The sequence below is a fragment of the Lampetra fluviatilis genome, chromosome 13 (assembly GCF_964198595.1).
Source record: "Lampetra fluviatilis chromosome 13, kcLamFluv1.1, whole genome shotgun sequence".
NCBI classification, from domain to species: domain Eukaryota; kingdom Metazoa; phylum Chordata; class Hyperoartia; order Petromyzontiformes; family Petromyzontidae; genus Lampetra; species Lampetra fluviatilis.
Window position 1 is genome coordinate 7,156,546 of NC_136287.1, and position 17,970 is coordinate 7,174,515.

The 17,970-nt window shown below is 47.6% G+C and overlaps 1 protein-coding gene across 1 annotated transcript in view; it reads right to left on the reverse strand.

The window, feature by feature from the left end:
• Nucleotides 1-4,734: 4,734 nt before the first annotated feature.
• The window catches only part of LOC144935612 (sodium channel protein 1 brain-like), a 31,959-nt gene continuing 18,723 nt past the window's right edge, over nt 4,735-17,970 (reverse strand). The window contains exons 14-21 of the mRNA XM_078862436.1: nt 17,298-17,471; nt 15,825-15,941; nt 13,270-13,542; nt 11,513-11,566; nt 10,457-10,594; nt 9,211-9,324; nt 7,325-7,595; nt 4,735-5,870 (exon numbers count right to left, since the gene is read on the reverse strand). Coding sequence (XP_078718562.1) covers nt 4,735-5,870; nt 7,325-7,595; nt 9,211-9,324; nt 10,457-10,594; nt 11,513-11,566; nt 13,270-13,542; nt 15,825-15,941; nt 17,298-17,471 — 2,277 coding nt within the window. The remainder of the gene's footprint in view (nt 5,871-7,324; nt 7,596-9,210; nt 9,325-10,456; nt 10,595-11,512; nt 11,567-13,269; nt 13,543-15,824; nt 15,942-17,297; nt 17,472-17,970) is intronic.

Below are 17,970 nucleotides of genomic sequence, written 5' to 3' on the forward strand. Positions count from 1 at the left end.
ATCGATCCCGCGACCTTTGGCATGGGAAGCAAGGGCGCTACCAACTGCGCTACTCCGCCACGGCCTGTGGAGGGGTTACGCTCTGGGCTCTTACACTGTGACGTTCAGCCAAAGCCATGAAGGAGTTCTATTTGAATATATGTAAAATAATTTTTTTTGGCCTAAGAAGTGTAAAATTTTTGGAATTTTTTTTCACGAACATTAATTGTCTCGCACAACGAGTCTGTGTGGAAAATGTCAGCTCGATTGGATCACGGGAAGTGGGTTAAAAAACGACCGAAAGATTAGCACGGTCGTAAGCAAGCAAGCAAGCACGCAAGCAAGCAAGCACGCAAGCAAGCAAGCGAACTTAATATAAAGGATTTTAAAAATAGCCACCGATGGGGCTACGTGGAGCTCCCTCGAGTGGACAAACCTGCAGTGGCTTGCGCAAGCTATTGCAGGGCCGCGCCTTCACCTTCTAATTGCGTAAAGGCAGACACAGCCAAAACGTGCCTCCTATCTTGAGTATATACTTCGAGACTATGTTGTCCCTGGGTTTGCCCAACACGAATTATAATCTTTGTACGTGAAAAAAAAAGCCATTAGCATGCATGCCATGTCTGCACACTTGTTCATAACTTTAGAGTCTTTATTGTCATCGTTAAAACTCCAAACTCATGCCACGTGGACACGACATACGACCCTGGGGATTGCCATCTCAGAAGTGCAACAGGGAATGATCAGGGGAAAAATACGCTATTTCAAGATACCAGAGGGGGGGAACCAATCGTAAATGAGCGGTGGATAATTATCATCATCATCATGCAAGTGGGAAAAAAACAGGATTTTTATTTATTATAATGTCCCCCGGGGAGACTTGCAGACGTCCCAGGCCAGCTACCTCAAAAAGACGATGTTCCTGTGAAAATCAGGGCAGGTGGCAACCACATGTGGTCCTGCAGTGTCACCTTGCTCCGCACAATGGGTGTGTGTGTGTGCGTGGGATGCCGCTGTGAGAAGCTAGCCTTGGGAATCTTTTGCGCTTTCTGTTGGGTTTTTGCCACCCAATTTAAAACAATAGGCAGCGCTCCACAGCTTAACCACAAATACAAAGATAGCTCGCATCGTCGTGTAGACTCTGGGGGTGAATGTTGTTAGCGCGCACCTACTAAGGCCAGCACAGTGCGTGAGGGTGTACAGTGCTAATGTTTACATGCCACGCCAGGTACTCATTCATGTAAGTTGGAGTCAACTTAAGGGGTGGCCCAGGACCGGTTTAGATGTCACCCGCCCGTGATGTTTAGGCGTAGCGGGGAATTGAACTCAGGAGACGTGGCCAGGTTTGTGGAGCAATGTGCGAACCGCTGCTGGCCACCTCTGCCCACTCCGTTAAAGAGATAAACGACTAAACTAAACGTACACAACGCCACACGCAGGAGACACAACAGCCATAACTCTCTCGGTGATTTCCACACTCAGGAGTGCACGGCCCCTGCGGTCTTCAAGAACGGTCGGTCAGCCGCACAGAGCTGAGGTTGTGGCCGATAATTAGGCAAACAAGAAAATGCAACGTGGCAGAAAAGCAATCAGCTTCACCATAGTTAGAGATGGTCAGGAGGGCATGTGGCAGGCTACTCGTGGACGAGGAAAGCAGGCTCTTGGCGGATGAACGTGCATTGGTAAAACACAGCAGATGAGTCGCATTCATGACGTAATGTTGTTGTTTTTGTCGTCTTAATTTCGAGCTGTTACGAGGCGTTCTCTCCAATGAGGCGTTCTGTCCAATGAAGGTTCTCGCCCGCTTTCCAGGTCAGGTCATGTCCTCTCAAAAAAACACAAACGCGTGTCATGGAAAAATGTGTTTTTTTCGCGGAGATGTTTCCAAAAATGCTTATCCCCGTGTTATGTATGACTCTCGATTTAAAGGCAGAATGAAGGCCAAACAAACGTTCATATTTCAATGAATCGCAGGTATCAAGATAAGTGTTTTTGTACCATGTGCCCGACTTCACAAAGGTTATGGGCTAAACCCATGAGCATCACCTCTGGCGGCCGCGACTGCTGCTAAATAAATACATTACCAATTATAACACCAGCGCGAGAGAAATAACCAGCAGACTCCAGGCATGACGTGGACAGTTGGCACGGGGAGTGAACGCCGACTCACCAATGCATCGGTTCCGAGACGGCAGCGTGGCCTCCAGGACGCTTCTTAGAATTTTAGCAGTGGAATCTTTTCGCGCCGTCACGAGGCCATCGCTTGCGTGACAAACAGCCCCGTGGCGTGTGCACAGAATACCGTCTCTCTCTCTCTGCGGACAGAGACTCGGTGCACGCTTCGCTTGTGCGCACGGAAGATTTCCCCTCTCTCCCCTCCCCGAGGTGCAGCGTCGTCCGCTTCTCGTGCAGTGGATTGGCACCAAAAGTGGCAGTTCGCAAAGCTCTCGACAAGTGTTGAAAATCAATGCCAGCTGGGCGGTCTACCCAGAGTCAATTTGTTAATCCACTGCTGGATGGAGGCCTCTCCGTGTGTGCAAGTTCGGTTAAGTGGTGGTTATTTGACCATAACTTCATCGTGCGGGTGAGTGCGTATTGGACTTTCTATCGAAGTTGGCCAGGGAATTGAACTGAGGTTGCCAGGATCATCGTGCAGTGCATGAAAACACTGCGTACCCACTCCACCCAGAGCAACCAATTTGCTTGATTATATTTTTGAGATATAATTTTCAGGCCTGTGTTTGTGTCTGGTAGCAGGCTGATGCTGAAATGTGAATGGTGCTGTGGGTGAATGAAGAATGTTGTGCCCCGTGAAACTCATCTTTTGGTAAAAGCCCCAACAACTGTTGCCATTTGTTATTCATCATGTGACTCACGTGCGTGTGTTCTTAATCACGTGACTCGCGTGCGTGTTATTCATTACGGCAGTGGAGCGGTGAGCACGCTGCGCTACGAACCCGACGCTCTGAGTTCGATTCCCGCTCACGGCCAATACCAGTGACGATTTTCTGAACCGGTCCCTGGCCTCCCCGAGGTCGACTCAGCCTCAAATGATTTCCTGGTGTGATGTGTAAATATCGCCACGTTGGAGACAAAGGCGGCCGGGCGTGGTTGCTGTCCATCCACTCCCTCGTGTGCCATGCCCGGCCTTAATCGGTGCTCGCTAACAGCACTTGCCCCAACGGTCTGTTAAGGCTACACGGGGGATCTCTGTCTTGATATTCATTACATGCACGCTTTGTGACACATCTGTAAAATTAAGTGAAAAAAAAACGACGTGGTCGTACTCTGTACAATTGTTGGCGCCTCTCGCAGATTTTGTGCCCGAGGCAGCTATTTTGATCCCCACCCCCAACTCCGTGCCTGCCTGAGAGTCTGCACATCTTGGATTACCAACAAAGGACAATGCCGTGCTTTAATAGAGGAAACAACATCACTGTTTCCCTATAAGCTTTATAATAATCATCACAAAGGTCAGCTTCACCGTGTCACCTATGCAGTGACCGTGAAAAGGCCCTTACTCGGGTCTGGTAGGCTGGGACCTCTCTGTGCTAATATCCAGTAAGCTGAAAGAAGATAACTCTGTGGATAGGCTGAGAAGCCTACCATCTGTGTAGTGTCCTCAGCAATACAATGCACGGCCACGATTGCATCTACGGGTGTGTACGCACTGGGTAACGTTAATCGAATTGTGCACGTGATAATTATCGACCATTTATTGTTTAAGGAAATTGTACACAACTGGCTAGGTAGCGATTGGACCACAATCAGATCGTGCAAAGTTGAAATCCTGGTTGGAGGTTGACTCAGCCCATCATCCCTCTGTAATCGATACAATAGGGACCACTTTGTGTAAATTCAACATTGGTTGTCCTATGTATGGAATGACTCACTCTTGTCATAGAAATGTGGAATTTCCACCACTGGCTCAGGGTTGTAAGAAAAAAATGAGCACCACCTGAGATCTGTTTATGATGCAAGAAATCACTTAGACAATGTATTGTTTGAAAACGATCCGGTAATATTGCAATGAAGCTAATGTAGCAAGAAAAATCGTACAGACGAGATGCACAAACAAACTATGAACAGCACGAGGCTACAATCCAGAAGACACAAAAACGGGACGGTTGAATCAAACCATGACCCCGAAATGTGTCAATTCATCAGATCAACAACGGGATTGAATCAAACAGAATACGTACATTTCATTTCTGTAGACAAACTAATTACTCAGCCTACGTCCGTTCAGCATACAAATATAGACACTCGCACACACACAGATTGCACATAAATCCCACACTTTAAAAACAGAGTAAATATGTTAAACACGTAGGCTTTCGCGACTAATATCATCCATAATAGACGTTTTTGGGTTACATCGCGTAAATATATAAAATGTGTCATTAAAACCATCAAATGTGTCGCCTGATGAAGCTAGTTGTAATTACTGGCGAAACGTTGTACTCGGATTGTAAATATTGTGGCTTCGGCTCTCCAACACACAAGCGGTGTTGCTGTACTAGTGACGAATTGCCACGTTCTGTTTACGTGACAACCCTTACTAGTTGGCTGTGTCGGGTGGTGGCGGGTTTTAACGACACATTTTATATAATTACGCGATCTAACCCCAAAACCTCTATTATAGAGTAAATACGGCTTGAAAACAGCGCGGCCCTGTCGCACGCCTAATTAACAGCGTCGTTTAATCGCTCGGCGGTTGAACGCGCTCGTGCCCAACTCCCCACGGCTTGCCGCTCACGTCGCATTCCTGACGGTGGATCGGCGCGCCGCGAAGCTCTTCACCTTCACGCCGTTCATCACCTTGCAGCAGCTCACCACCTCCGAGAAGTCAACCCCCCCTCCTCCCCCTCCTCGTCCTCCTCCTCCTTCGGTGGGTTCGGCGCCGGTGCCCTTGGCGCCGTCGCGGCAACCGCCCCCGCGGCGCGAGCGGAGGGACGCGCGGAACCCCTTCGGTTCCTGGCCCTGCGCCTGGTGCCCGCGCCAGTGGCGGAACGCTCGCTGGATGACGTGCGCGGCTTTCTCCTCGCGCCGCAGCGCCAGCGTGGTGCTCACCACGTGCATGATCCTGCGCAGCGGGAAGCGCCGCATCACCTTCTCCTGCGCCTGCCTGCTGAGCTGGCGCAGGTGCTCCGTCTTGACCACGCGCCCGAAGATGACTCGCGTCATCGTCCTGAGCACATCGAGGCAGTGCACCTTGTTGCCCTCGACGATGGCGAGCTGCAGGGCGGCGATCTTCACCGTGTTGGGCTTGGGGATGCGGAAGGGCCTCTTGAGCGCGTCGAAGAAGTTGGGCAGCTGCTCGCAGGCCAGGAACTGCGTGGCCAGCGGGTCGAACTTCCCCCACACGCGGTAGAACATGTCGATGTCGTCGTCCGTCACGCCCGTCTCCTCTTGCTCCTGAGCCTCGTTGAAGTTCTCCAGGATGATGGCCACGTACATGTTGATGATGATGATGTTGCTAAAGATCACGAAGGTGGTGAAATACGCGATGACGAGGATGGCGTTCTGCGTCTCGGTGCCCAGGACGGAGCCCATGATGTCGTTCCAGCCGCCGGCCGTGTTGAGCCGGAAAAGGAGCGTCATGCTGTTGGCGAATGTCTCGAAGTTCACCATGTTGGTGACGGAGCCACGGTAGGGCAGATCGCGGAAGATGCTCACTCCGAGGATGCCGTACATGAACATGATGAGCAGGAGGAGGAGGCCGATGTTGATGAGGGCTGGCAGCGAGATGACGAGCGTGTAGATGAGCTTGCGGATTCCCCCCACGGAGCGGATGAGGCGCAGCAGGCGCACGAGCCGCACCACGCGGAACACGCGCAGGATCGCCGGCGAGAAGTTCACTTGTGACGCCATGGTCTCCAGGACGATCTCTGCGGACAGGAGCGCAGACGCGGTGAGGGCGGTTCGCTGTGCGCCACGAGCAAGACGAAGAGCCTAGATTTGAAGTTTGCATGACTGCAAGGATTCATACTCTAGTCACGTAGGTAAAAAATGTAAATAAATTTGATTAAATCACGACGTTTCGGAAGCAACACAAGCCTCCGTCAGACGAAGATCCCCTCGCGTGGCCTTCAGCAGGCTCTTGGGGCAAGTGGTGTCAGCGAGGCCTTTCTCGTTAGTGCCGATGTTTACACGCCACGCCAGGCACTGATTTAAGACACCCAGGACTGGTTCACATATTCGCCACTGATGCTGGCCGAGGATGGAACTCAAGTCGCCGGTTTCGCAGCGCAGTTCACCATCCTGCTCACACACTCGCACACACTTGCACACACTTGGGTGGCAAGCACCATGCCCGGTCCACCTTTGTCTCTCCAGTGATAATGTACCATACCAAGTACTCGTTTGAGGTTGAGTCAACTTAGGGGAGGCCCAGAACAGATTCAAATAATAGTCACTGGTGTTGGCCGTGAGCAGTAATTTAACTCGGGACTCCGGGTTCATAGCAAGTGCGCTAACCACTACACTACCGCCCCCCCCCACCACACACACGTATGCTCAAACCTCATTACTACTCGATAAATTTGGCCGCGATAATTATTTGACTACTCCATAACCACATCTCCCTGAACGTGCCAATTTTCACCAGATCTTGTAAACTAAGCAAAGTTGAGCCTGGTTAGTAAATGGATGGGAAACTGCATGGGAATACCAAGTGTTGCGTGCTTGGGCTACGAGTTGTCCAGGAGACTGCAGTAGAGACATTGATGTTTTTTATTCATCTGTGCGAAGCTCTGAGCATTACCCCCTCATGGGAGCGGCGTTTCTCTGGGTGAGCTGCTACTCGCCAAACACTCAATGCAGGATGGTCGTGAAAATAATCGGAGGCCGAGTAAGATTTGTTGGATAAATAACAACATTATAACAAGTTTTACATGATTATTTTTACGAAACGTCTTCCCACCCCAGCAACGCAAATACATTACTGTTGACAGTAATTTAATAATAGCACAGCAGCAATTATATCCGACAACTGCTGGTAATATACAGGGTGCAATGCATGTGCACGAATAGACATTTTAACTAGTAGGAACATTACAACCTAAATGCGTGCTTACACACGTTTAATATGTTGTCGTGTATTGTTCCAAAACTGCTCAAACTCTTGGCTCCACAATGAAGTACACACAACCATGCGCAAACATCATCACGGACATCAGAGACAACCTTCACAGACATGTCAGACTGACATCACAGACACTCAACACGGACACACATCATGGACACACATCATGGACAGACATCGCAGGCAGACATCGCAGACATCACAGACAGACAAAACAGACGGCGCACAGCTGAACTCCCCACCGATCAGCGCCCGTACCTGTTACGGAGATGCACACCACAAAAAAGTCAAAGATGTCCCACGGCTGGCGGAAGTAGTGGATTCGATTCCCCAGGATCTTCAGCGCAGCCTCCAGCATGAAGAGGACCGTGAAGACCAGGTTAATGATCTTGGTAATGTTGGTGAAGCTTTCACTTTGCTTGTAGTGCTCTGAAGCGAGCAGCACCATGTTGAGGGAGATGACGGCAGTGGAGATGTACTCGAAGAGCCGGCGGTGCACCAGCACGTAGAAGAACCTCAGGACACGATTCTGAAAGCGGAGTCACGGCAGAACCACGATGAGCCCCTCTCCGATGAGCGCGGTCGGCTACGTACGCCGCCGACGAATTTCGACGCGCGCACGAACACCACCACCACCACCACCACGTCGTCCCGCGACGAACGGCACGTTGCTGCTCACGTGCCACTCGATTGAGCGAACGATATTTACGGAGCTCGGTTCGCATCGAAATCGGCATCTCGGAGAGCTTCACGTAACGCTTAACTTATACCTGAGCGCCCGATACCTTAGCAGCTACACTTCTCAGGTAACAAAGAGAGGTAACCTAGACTGAGTCATTAAAAACTGAACAAACGCTTCTGTTGTGTTGAAATCCAACGACTAACCTCGAGGAATAAGAGTAACAGTAGGCACTCATCTCGACGCACGCTATATTTTGCTGCTACGAATTTCCACACGATGAGCCACTTCGTTGAGCTGTCATTTGTGGCCAGGTCGTTTCTGGAACAGCGCTACATAGCTCAGTGGGCCTTACCTTGTAACATAAACATAGTTTAGTTTTATTTGTATAAATATTTTTTGTTTACCTTTCGTATACTTTGCACTCCTATCGTGTTTTTGTATTGCTGACCCGCCCCTGCTGGACATCTGTGGGGAAAGAGCTTTATAGCCCATCGGATTCCTCCTCCAGTATAAATACATATTCTGATTCTGATGCTTGAATGAGGTCGCAGGCGCGCTGTGGAGCAGTGGCAGGACCCCTCATGTCGTCATCTCTCGGCTCGCATCGCTCCATGGGACTCGCGTTGACATCTTTAGCACCTTAGACACGCGTCTTCCAGTAACCCTTTGCCGATGCAATTTAATTAACTAGAAATAAACATTCCTATATCACGAAACTGTCCCTCCATAAGGATACCTCAGTATTGGGATGAATTTAGCGTTTAAAAAAGGTAGCTTCCTATTTTTGTGATTTTTTTTAATTGCCAATTTTCAGATACTTTTGGGGATTTTTGGCTCATTTTCAATGGGTAGGGATGTGAGATGTCTTCGTGCCAGCAACAGTAACATCACATGATGCCACACGACCCTAGTTTTGGTGGGAAAAAAGCAGAAGTGACGTCATATCCACGATGGCACCTCTGGTTTCAAATAAGTAAAAAAAAAGGATATTTTCTGAACGTCCAGAATTTCGTATCAAGGGGATCATTTTATAATTTTCCTCTTTAATCTAAGAACTCGAGCACACCCCCTGCGATATAGTGGTATCTATACTACTGGACATCTGTGAACATCTGGACATCTGTGAGCTTTATAGCTCATCGGATTCTTCCACTCTAAATACAGATTCTGATAATAGCAGTTTTCAGCTCCATACCAATCCACCAGCGAAGGCCTCCACATGCCTTTTTGGTCAACGAGATTGTTTAGTCATACTTCACCACACAGGACAGTGTTGGCTGGCGAAGTGAGGGTGGTGACAGCGTCAGTTAAGATATCACTCGCCCCTGATGCGGGCAATGGTTGGGTATCGCATTTAGGTCTCTGAGTTCGAATCGCAGTACGCTAAAACCACCATGCCAAGCCTTGCAGCTCACTGTTTTGTTATGCACTCGGTTTAGCGTGCCGCATGAGCGTGAAGAACCTGGGGCTGCGGGATGCTCTTGGAAGGCTTGCTCCTGTACAGCCGTCGCATGGTTTTGTAGAACTTCTGCTGATCTTCTGTCAGGAGTGCCATCAGCGCACCTTCCTTGTGAGACTGAAGCAATCGCGATGGACACAGTGACCAGGCACGGCTTGAGTATGCAAATATACGAGCGTGGGACGACGCATCGATTAAATCATCGATAAAGGTCGATTCTTAAGGCGCAGGGTGCATTGCATCGGATTGCGCGTGTGTAAGCTCCGATATTTTTTACGCGAGCATCGGCTCGTGGAGCAAACGGAATCGTGCGAAACGAGGCGGACCAAAAATTGAGAATCCAACACGGCGGTGAAAGCGAGGCAAGTCTCCATTGTTTCATCTTCTTGGTTCTTTCGGTAAAGTCACGTAGAAGGGAAATAATAAAATAATTAAAGTAAAACATAATAAAATACAAAATCAAATTCTCACGACGTTTCGGCCACAACGCAAGCAGCCGTCCTCAGGTGAAGAACAGGTCTGTGTCTTTCCGACAGCCCTGTTCTTCACCTGAGGACGGCTGCTTGCGTTGTGACCGAAACGTCGTGAGAATTGTATTTTATTATGTTTTATTGTTTTATTATTTTAATATTTCCCTTCTACGTGACTTTACCGAAAGAACCAAGAAGATGAATCCCTGCAGTCACGAAAGCTTTAAATCGAAATTTGTCCATAGTTTGCTTGCACCGGGGCCCGTATCGGGAGAATCCGCTGATTCGCTGACGGCGTGAATTCTCAACACCTCAATAAACACGCGGGCTAAAATGAAATCACGCCGGTCAGGCTGGCTCCTCAAAAAGCTACCGCTACACGGAGCAGCGCGAACGATTTTTTATTTTTATATTTTCGTGTGCGCGCCACAGAAAGTGCGATGAAAATGACCGCGTTTGCTCTCTTGCTCACCTCACTTCCCCCCGTGCCCCACTTCCCCAGGCAACCCTTTAATAAAATAACTTGCTGCAAACACATTCTGAAATAAGGTTCTCAAAACAAAATAATTTCTTCCTATGGCCGTCTGAAACAAACAGCCCGCCCGCCCGCCCCCCCCGCCTCCACCCCCCGCTATGACAGCGTATAATGTAATGGAAGTGAATCGATTTGCTGCATTAACAATGTTTTGGGTTGGCGTGTGGATTAATCACCAGAGGGAACAAAGAGGTCATTTTTGGGCGATTGCCTCACTGGAAGCAAATGCAATCAGAGGGCTTACCCTCTTGTGCACGGAGCTAAAGTTGTCGATGACAACTCCGATGAAGAGGTTGAGGATGAAGAACGATCCGATGATTACGAATATGATGAAGAACATCTGGGAGTAGATGTTGGCATTGTAGGATGGTTGTTGATCGACCTGCAATTCAAACATTGACTCGTTCACTTTCATAGTCCATTACCTGCTCTTGGCATCACCGCCTTGATTGAACGATGTAGACTTGATTACCGAGTCTGAGGTCACTGTTCAGTAGCACTCGCTCCAGTTTACTCTCCCCAGTGTTTAACTTTCGAGATAATTACATGCAGGCACGCTTGGCTCAGGTCAGAATGAGGTCACTTATCAGCGGCGCGCGTGCAGACGCCGTCGCCTCGTGTCGGTGTCACGTGCCATTTGCAGCGCAAATAACCCCAGCGCTGTTGCGCGAATTGAAGATGTTTTCACAATTTCTTTTTTTATAATGTGCCTCCCCCTCGCCCACCCTCGCCTATTTCCCCCTATACCCTCCCTTCGCCCACCCAAGCGAGTTTCGCAGATATTAAACAAGAACAAACAACAACCAAAAAACACGCGCAGTGGCAAGGAAGAAGATGCTTCGGTCGTGAGCGTGGGGAGGCCGGGTGGTGTCTACATGTGCGCGAGTGAGTGCGCGTGCGGGGCACTTGAGCTTTGGCACAGCACATTCAGGCAAAGAAACCGTTCCCTGCGCTCGAGTCCTTTTATCTTTCCCCGAGCACTTGCAGCCGCACCGTCGGCTCGGGGTTGAGTTGACCCGAGGGTAGTCCTCAGGGAGAGTACCCACTGCAGGTTGAGTCGACCTGACAGGAGGTTCCTTGTCGGGGACAATAGTTTTGGGCCTAGTCGACCTAGAAGGTGGCCCCCTCTTACTGCACGGTGACACTGGAATGGAACTCCGGTCAAGTCGCGGTCGTGTTGTGTAACTAGGATGTGGTGTTTCATTACCCGGTATATTTATTTGTCCGTTGGAAATGAATGCACAAATTGCAGCACTAAAAACGAAATTAGAATGAGGCATGCGCTTGGCAATGGGCTTACCCCCGTCGAATCCGAGGCGTCCGCCATCTGTTCAATCCATCCTTCGAGCGTGGCCTGTCAAAGCATTAACATGACACTCAGAGAAAAGTTCTGCTGCGTACATGGCCATCATCCCTCTCTCTCTCCTCACCTGAAGCAACTGAACGATGGCAGAATAAGTCAGGAGCAGTACAGTCATCTATGTCTCTTTATACGGCAACTTCATGGAATGTCAATGCAACGTAACTTATACATTAAGGGGACAAATTCTCTAAAAAGTACATTACATTTGCATTTCAGAAATTTTGAATCCCTAAACTATTAATTTGCGCTTGATGCGGCTCTATGTGGTTTGTGTGTTTTTCACACTGTACTGGTTTCCCCTGACTTATTTTGATTAACTATGTAACGGGCGTCAATGGAAAAATAGGGTGAGATCTACGGAATTTCGCTAAACGGACAACTTTTCAGGAACGTATCCGTTCTGTATAATGAGGAATGCCTGTAGCAGCCTTTATATTTTATTTGATATAAATGATAAAATTAATAAAACTGCACTACATGAGTGACCTGAAGCCTGATGAGGTTAAAAAGATGGAACATTAGCAAAATAAAAATGTTGATGAAAAGAATTGGTTATCTAGTTGGATTACATAAATATCAATCCAAATACTAGTATTTGGTTTAACACGTAGCAGGCTTTCGCGACCAATATTATTCATAATCAACGTTTTTGGGTTTAGATCGCGTTATTTATAAATGTGTCGTAACCCTCCACCACCCGACACGGCCATTCAGTAAAAAAGTGTCACGTTGACAAAAAACAAATAGTTCACTGCTTTAGCCCAGAATTCTGGCGAATTGCCCGATGATGCTGGATGCAATTACCAGCGAAACGTCGTACTCAAATTGTAAATGTTGTGGTTTCACGCTTCAACACACCGGTGGGCTAAAGCAGTGAACTATTTGTCTTTTGTCAACGTGATACTTTTTTACTAGTATTTAAACAATTTTTTTTACAATTTTATTTTGTCATGCAATCTAACTCAAAACACAATCATGAATCACGCTATTGGTCGTAAACACCTCCGAGTTTAAGTAAATAAAGAATGGTGATTGTTTTTAATCTCGGTCAAAGGTCACAGGTTGCACATTATTCATCATCCATAATATTATCCGCCTGGAGATGCTAGTTATAATTACCGGCGAAACGTCGTACTTAGATTGTAAATGTTGTCAATTTGCTCTCCAACACTAGTAACGAATTAGCATGTTCTGTTTACATGACAAACCTTACTAATTGGCTGTGTCGGGTGGTGGCGGGTTTAATGACACATTTATATTTACGCGATCTAACCCAAAAAACACAATATTATGGATGATATAGGTCACGAAAGCCTACGTGTTAAACTGAATAATGCATCATCACTGCTATAGTTTCCTGGTTCATAACTCATCATCAACGCCACCACGACTCAACTTCAACACTATGGGTGCCCGGTTCCTCCTGGTCAGAGTGAACCAATTCTTGACTCTGCGACCAACATTTTATTCAAGAAAATACTGCAACCAACTTACCGGCTCCCAGCCGGACAGATCAAGTTAGTGTTTTTTCACACCGCAAAACAAACCGAATGTGTCCAGCCACACTGCGAAAAACTTTGCTCGAGGACAGACTCTTTGGACATGAATCCCTCTTCCGCTGTCAAAACGACAACGAAGCCAGCGCTGGCGGGGGCGGGGCAGGGGCAACTCCCTGCTGCCGCTGCCACCTTTACCACTTGCAAGAGAGCCAGGTATGCGGAGAGGATGTTGTCGTAGTTGATGATGGTGTTGACCCAAAGGTAGCCCTCGTTCGCGAGGCTCTCGCACACCGTGCGGTTCGCGACCTCCGTGGCCGGCAGGCGATTGCCCTCGGCGTCGATGCAGCGGAAGAACTTCCCTCCGAAGAGCTGCACCCCGGCGATGCCGAACACCATCCAGAAGAGCAGACACATCAGCATGACGTTGGAGATGGACGGGATGGAGGTCACCAGGGCGTTCACCACCAACTGCACGCGGGGAACGAGACTTGTGAAAAGAAAAAACGTGAAGGGAGACGATAGCGAACAACGACGCCGTCTGCGATAATAGTTCTGCTCATTGTATGGCGGCGGGCGCTGCTGCTGCCGCTTGCTGCTTGCTGCAGCTACGTCTTGTTTTCATACTTCATGCGTGTGGGAAGAAAGAGGCTAGATTGGTAAATGGTACTTTTGACCGGTTATAAAAACATTCCAATGTGTGATCTCTTTAAAGTGCTTTTATGGGTAAATTTGAAAGAGACAAAAGATAAAAAGGCCGGAGTGTACGTACATATTTGCTTTGAGGGCTCTTGAATATCAAGGGCAATTATCAGCAAATGGCAATTTAAACAAAAATTACATCAATAGCCAAAGACTGCAAAGGGGAGTGTGACCAATGGCTTGTGAAAGTCGCTTATCGCTTCCTTTTACCGGTTACAGTGCCACCTCAAGTCAAAATAAATTCCTGCAGTGATGTGCCATCTTTCTCTCAAGTAGTACGAAAATGCCGCGGTGGCGCCACCGTGGCGAGCTGTAAACTCCCTCGCCTGGAATGCCGGAGACCATGGGTTCAACCCTGACGCCTGCTGTATATTTGGTGTTTGCATGTTCTCATTTAGAAACATGCGTCTAGCATGGTTGGCTAGGTACGGTGCGAAAGAAGTTCAACCATACATTTGGCTGATTTAAATTTCCACGTGATAAGCCACTTCGTTGAGCTATCATTTGTGGCCAGTTTGCTTCTGAAAAGAACTCTTTAGCGCAGTGGGCCTTACCTGCTATAATAAAATTAGTTAATGGTTAGTTAAAACAAGAATGTTAAAATGATCATTGCCAATTGTTTTGAAATGTGCTATCAGTGTCCTGCAATGAGACCAAGGGTCCATTCAGAACTCTGGTACAGCAGTGCATCACCCTGTGTTAGGGAATTGCCTGCCGAAGCAGATATCACTGCAGTGCTTCTGAGATCCATTTAAATGATCTCTGATCTACACGCTGCTATCAAGATGTCCGTCCCATGACAGCCAATTTGAAATATTCATCCATGACAACAAGGGTGTGGCACAACAGCATTGTCATGCCTCGATTTAAAGCTTTCGTGACTGCAGGGATTCATCTTCTTGGTTCTTTCGGTAAAGTCACGTAGAAGGTAAATAATAAATAAATAAGTAAAGCATAATAAAATCCAATTGTATTTTATCATGTTTTATTTTTATTATTTTATTATTTCCCTTCTACGTGACTTTACCGAAAGAACCAAGAAGATTGTCATGCCTGTTCATATTTACAACTACCAGACTTTTGTTGACATAATTCGATTTGTTTGTTATTATTATTCACAGAACTGGAATTAACCAAGTGAAAAAGTGAAACACCAAATTTAACGTGGTCGGTTGTTTGTGTGTGCTGTCCGGGGAAACAATATATTAAATGCACTTGCAAATCCGATTTTACTTAGCAGTGGCTGAAACCCAAAAATTAACCCAGAGCTCTCAGCAGTGCTGGCTCAGAGTTCTGAGCCATGAGATATATTGGCAGCCTCAGAAACATACTTGTTGCAGGCTGATGTGGAGCATTATGGGTAACAAAATACATCAATAAAGCTGGATTCATTATTTCTCCATGTAAAAATGCGCTCATCTGGTAGACTGTGGACCTTCCACACCATTATTATCCAACAGCATTTGATAATAACACAAGCAACGTCTGGACCAGTGTCAACTTCATGGGTCTCATCAGCAGAGTCATGCTTGCCAAACAAATACTGCATGATTTATTGAATGCTCTTGCCAATTACATCATGTGGAAGTCAGAAATAAAAAAGATAATTTCCAAAGTCCTCTACAGTCTCGCATATCACTAATACCATAATTCTACATGCAATCACAATCCAATACATAACAATGAGGATTTAAGAGGCATCCAATCGCGACCGCAAGTCAATAAGGCTGCACAGAAACAATGGGAACATTTATTTTACAGAGCGAGAAGAGGTTCTAGATTTGAAGCTTTCGTGACTGCAAGGATTCATACTCTTAGTTCTTTCGGTAAAGTCACGTAGGTAAAAAATGAAATAAAAATAAATTTATTAATTTTAAATAAAAATAAATTTATTAATTTTAATTTATTTTTTTACCTACGTGACTTTCCCGAAAGAACTAAGAGTATATATAGAGAAGAGGTTGTCCATTATGGGCAGAGAACGAAAAAAATGAAAGCTATCAACCTGGATTTCTACAGCACGGACAGCTGGGGGGGGAGGAGGGCCTTACCCTCATGCCCTTCCACCGGGAGATGGCTCGAAGGGGCCTCAGGGCCCTGAGTGTGCGCAGGGACCTCAGCGACTTGAGGGCAGGCACCGCACTCGCCAGCTGATTCAACCATGACACCTGGTGGGAGCAGGCACCCAATGGTTCAAACTCAACGGCCACGTTGGACAATCCCTCTCAGAAAGCCACCACTCGTACACTTGAAGTGTAGTCCGTGTAGAGCCCTTTGTCAATTCACTGCTGGATGAAGGCCCCCCTCACAGCAGAATCATCTTTATTTAGACTGGAGGAATTCGATAAGCTACGAAGCACAGCGTGCAAGTCATGTGGGTTATTTGATCATACATCGTCACGCTGGCCAGTGTGGGTTGAAAGCGGGGAGCATAGACGCAAGAGCATACAATGATGGATTTTGTGGCACCTGTCCATCACGTAACCCGAAGGTATTGTATGTGCTTACATGTATTACATATCCATCTGTCCAATAAATAAAGTGCATGTGAGGTATTTTAGCCAGAGGCAGGCATCACGTAACATGTATTTTTAAATGGCGAGCACAATTTTTTCTTTGAAGCTCGCAGTCACATTATGATACTCGTCAACTGGTGTTGCAACTAAACTCCTTCACATTGGCTTCCCTGCAGGAGAGATAACATATTGGAGGGTTTAGGGACTGTCCTGCGAAGTTTTCTAGGCCGGTTTATAGTTTATGTATGTGTAGTGACTGACTCGGAGACACTAACGAGTTGGAGGCACTCTGTTTATTAACACGGCCTAACGAGTTAATAGTTCCAATATTTTGTTGATACCAGACTACGGTTCCCAGTCAGGACAGCTGGTAGACTGCCTGACTGGCGACGCCGAGATGGTGAGGACAGAGACGGCGAGAGAAGAACGGCGAAGACTCCAGCAGCAGCACGACGGTGATCCCACTCCACACGGCAGCCCCGAGGTCCCCTCAGGGGCCCCTCTTTTACTCTCAGCGTGGCCTGGCTCCGCCCCCGGCCACGCCCCCTTTCTGGAACCTACCAGCGGGTTCCTCGTGTGCCCCTTCTGTGACCTTTCCCCTGGATCCCTCTTTGGTGTATCACGTGGCCTGCTGTCAGTCAGCGCTGCTGTAAGCTACAGATCCCCTTCCCCGCCAGCAGCCAGCGCTATGCTGCTACATGACCAATTCTATGTCACTACATATGTATGTTGAACTTCTTTCACACCGTACGTAGCCAACCATGCTAATTAGAGTTAAGGAAGAAGGACAACAAACTTGACACAACAAACAGTTCTAAAGAAATGAGTCATCGACAGTGTATAATCCTATGGTCAATATCACAAGGTGGCTAAAACTGGCGGCCGTGTATATATTTCAGAAGCGAGTCCTAAATGTTGAAGGCAATTGCCACGCTTCAGTTTATGAAACCCTACGTCAGGCTCTAAGCGATTGAGAGGAACTAGCGGGGGGGGGGGGGGGACACTTGCCAAGACTAAGAAGCAGTCAAGTAGAGTCCAAAAGCTGGTGAAGTACTTGTGGAGGCCGAGGCCTATCATCTTGAGGAACATTTCCATGGAGAAAAACGCCATGTAGAAGAGATCCATGTAGCGGAGCACCTGCATCAGCTGCGCGTTGCTGCTGTTGTACTTGTCGTCCAGCGTCTGCATGAGAGAGCAAACGCACGCGGTGAAGGATGGGACGAGACATTACAAACCACGCCAGCGCCTTACGCAATTAAATAATTGTCCCGTGCTCGCTGAGCTGCAATGGCTTCCAGTTGCTGAATGAATACATAAGGTCGCACTCATTACACACACAATGCTTGCCACAAGTCAACCACAAAACCTTCCTGATCTTATCAGGAAGCATAAACTATCACGTGAACTCCGGCCATCCTCGCAACGGCTTTTGGCCACCCATCAAAGAAAGACGGTCACCGCATCATGTGTGTTCAGATGCGCTTCTGCGGCCATCGGGAACGCTCTTCCTTTCGATATGAGGAAGCTGCCAGAGCTATGCACTCTTAAATTTAAATTGATAACTAATTTCTTTCGAACTTCTTTATTGTGTTTGTTTTTGTGTCCTTCCCCACACCTCCTATTAGCACGGTTGACTACATACCATGTGAAAGAAGTTAAATATAGATACATCATTACTATC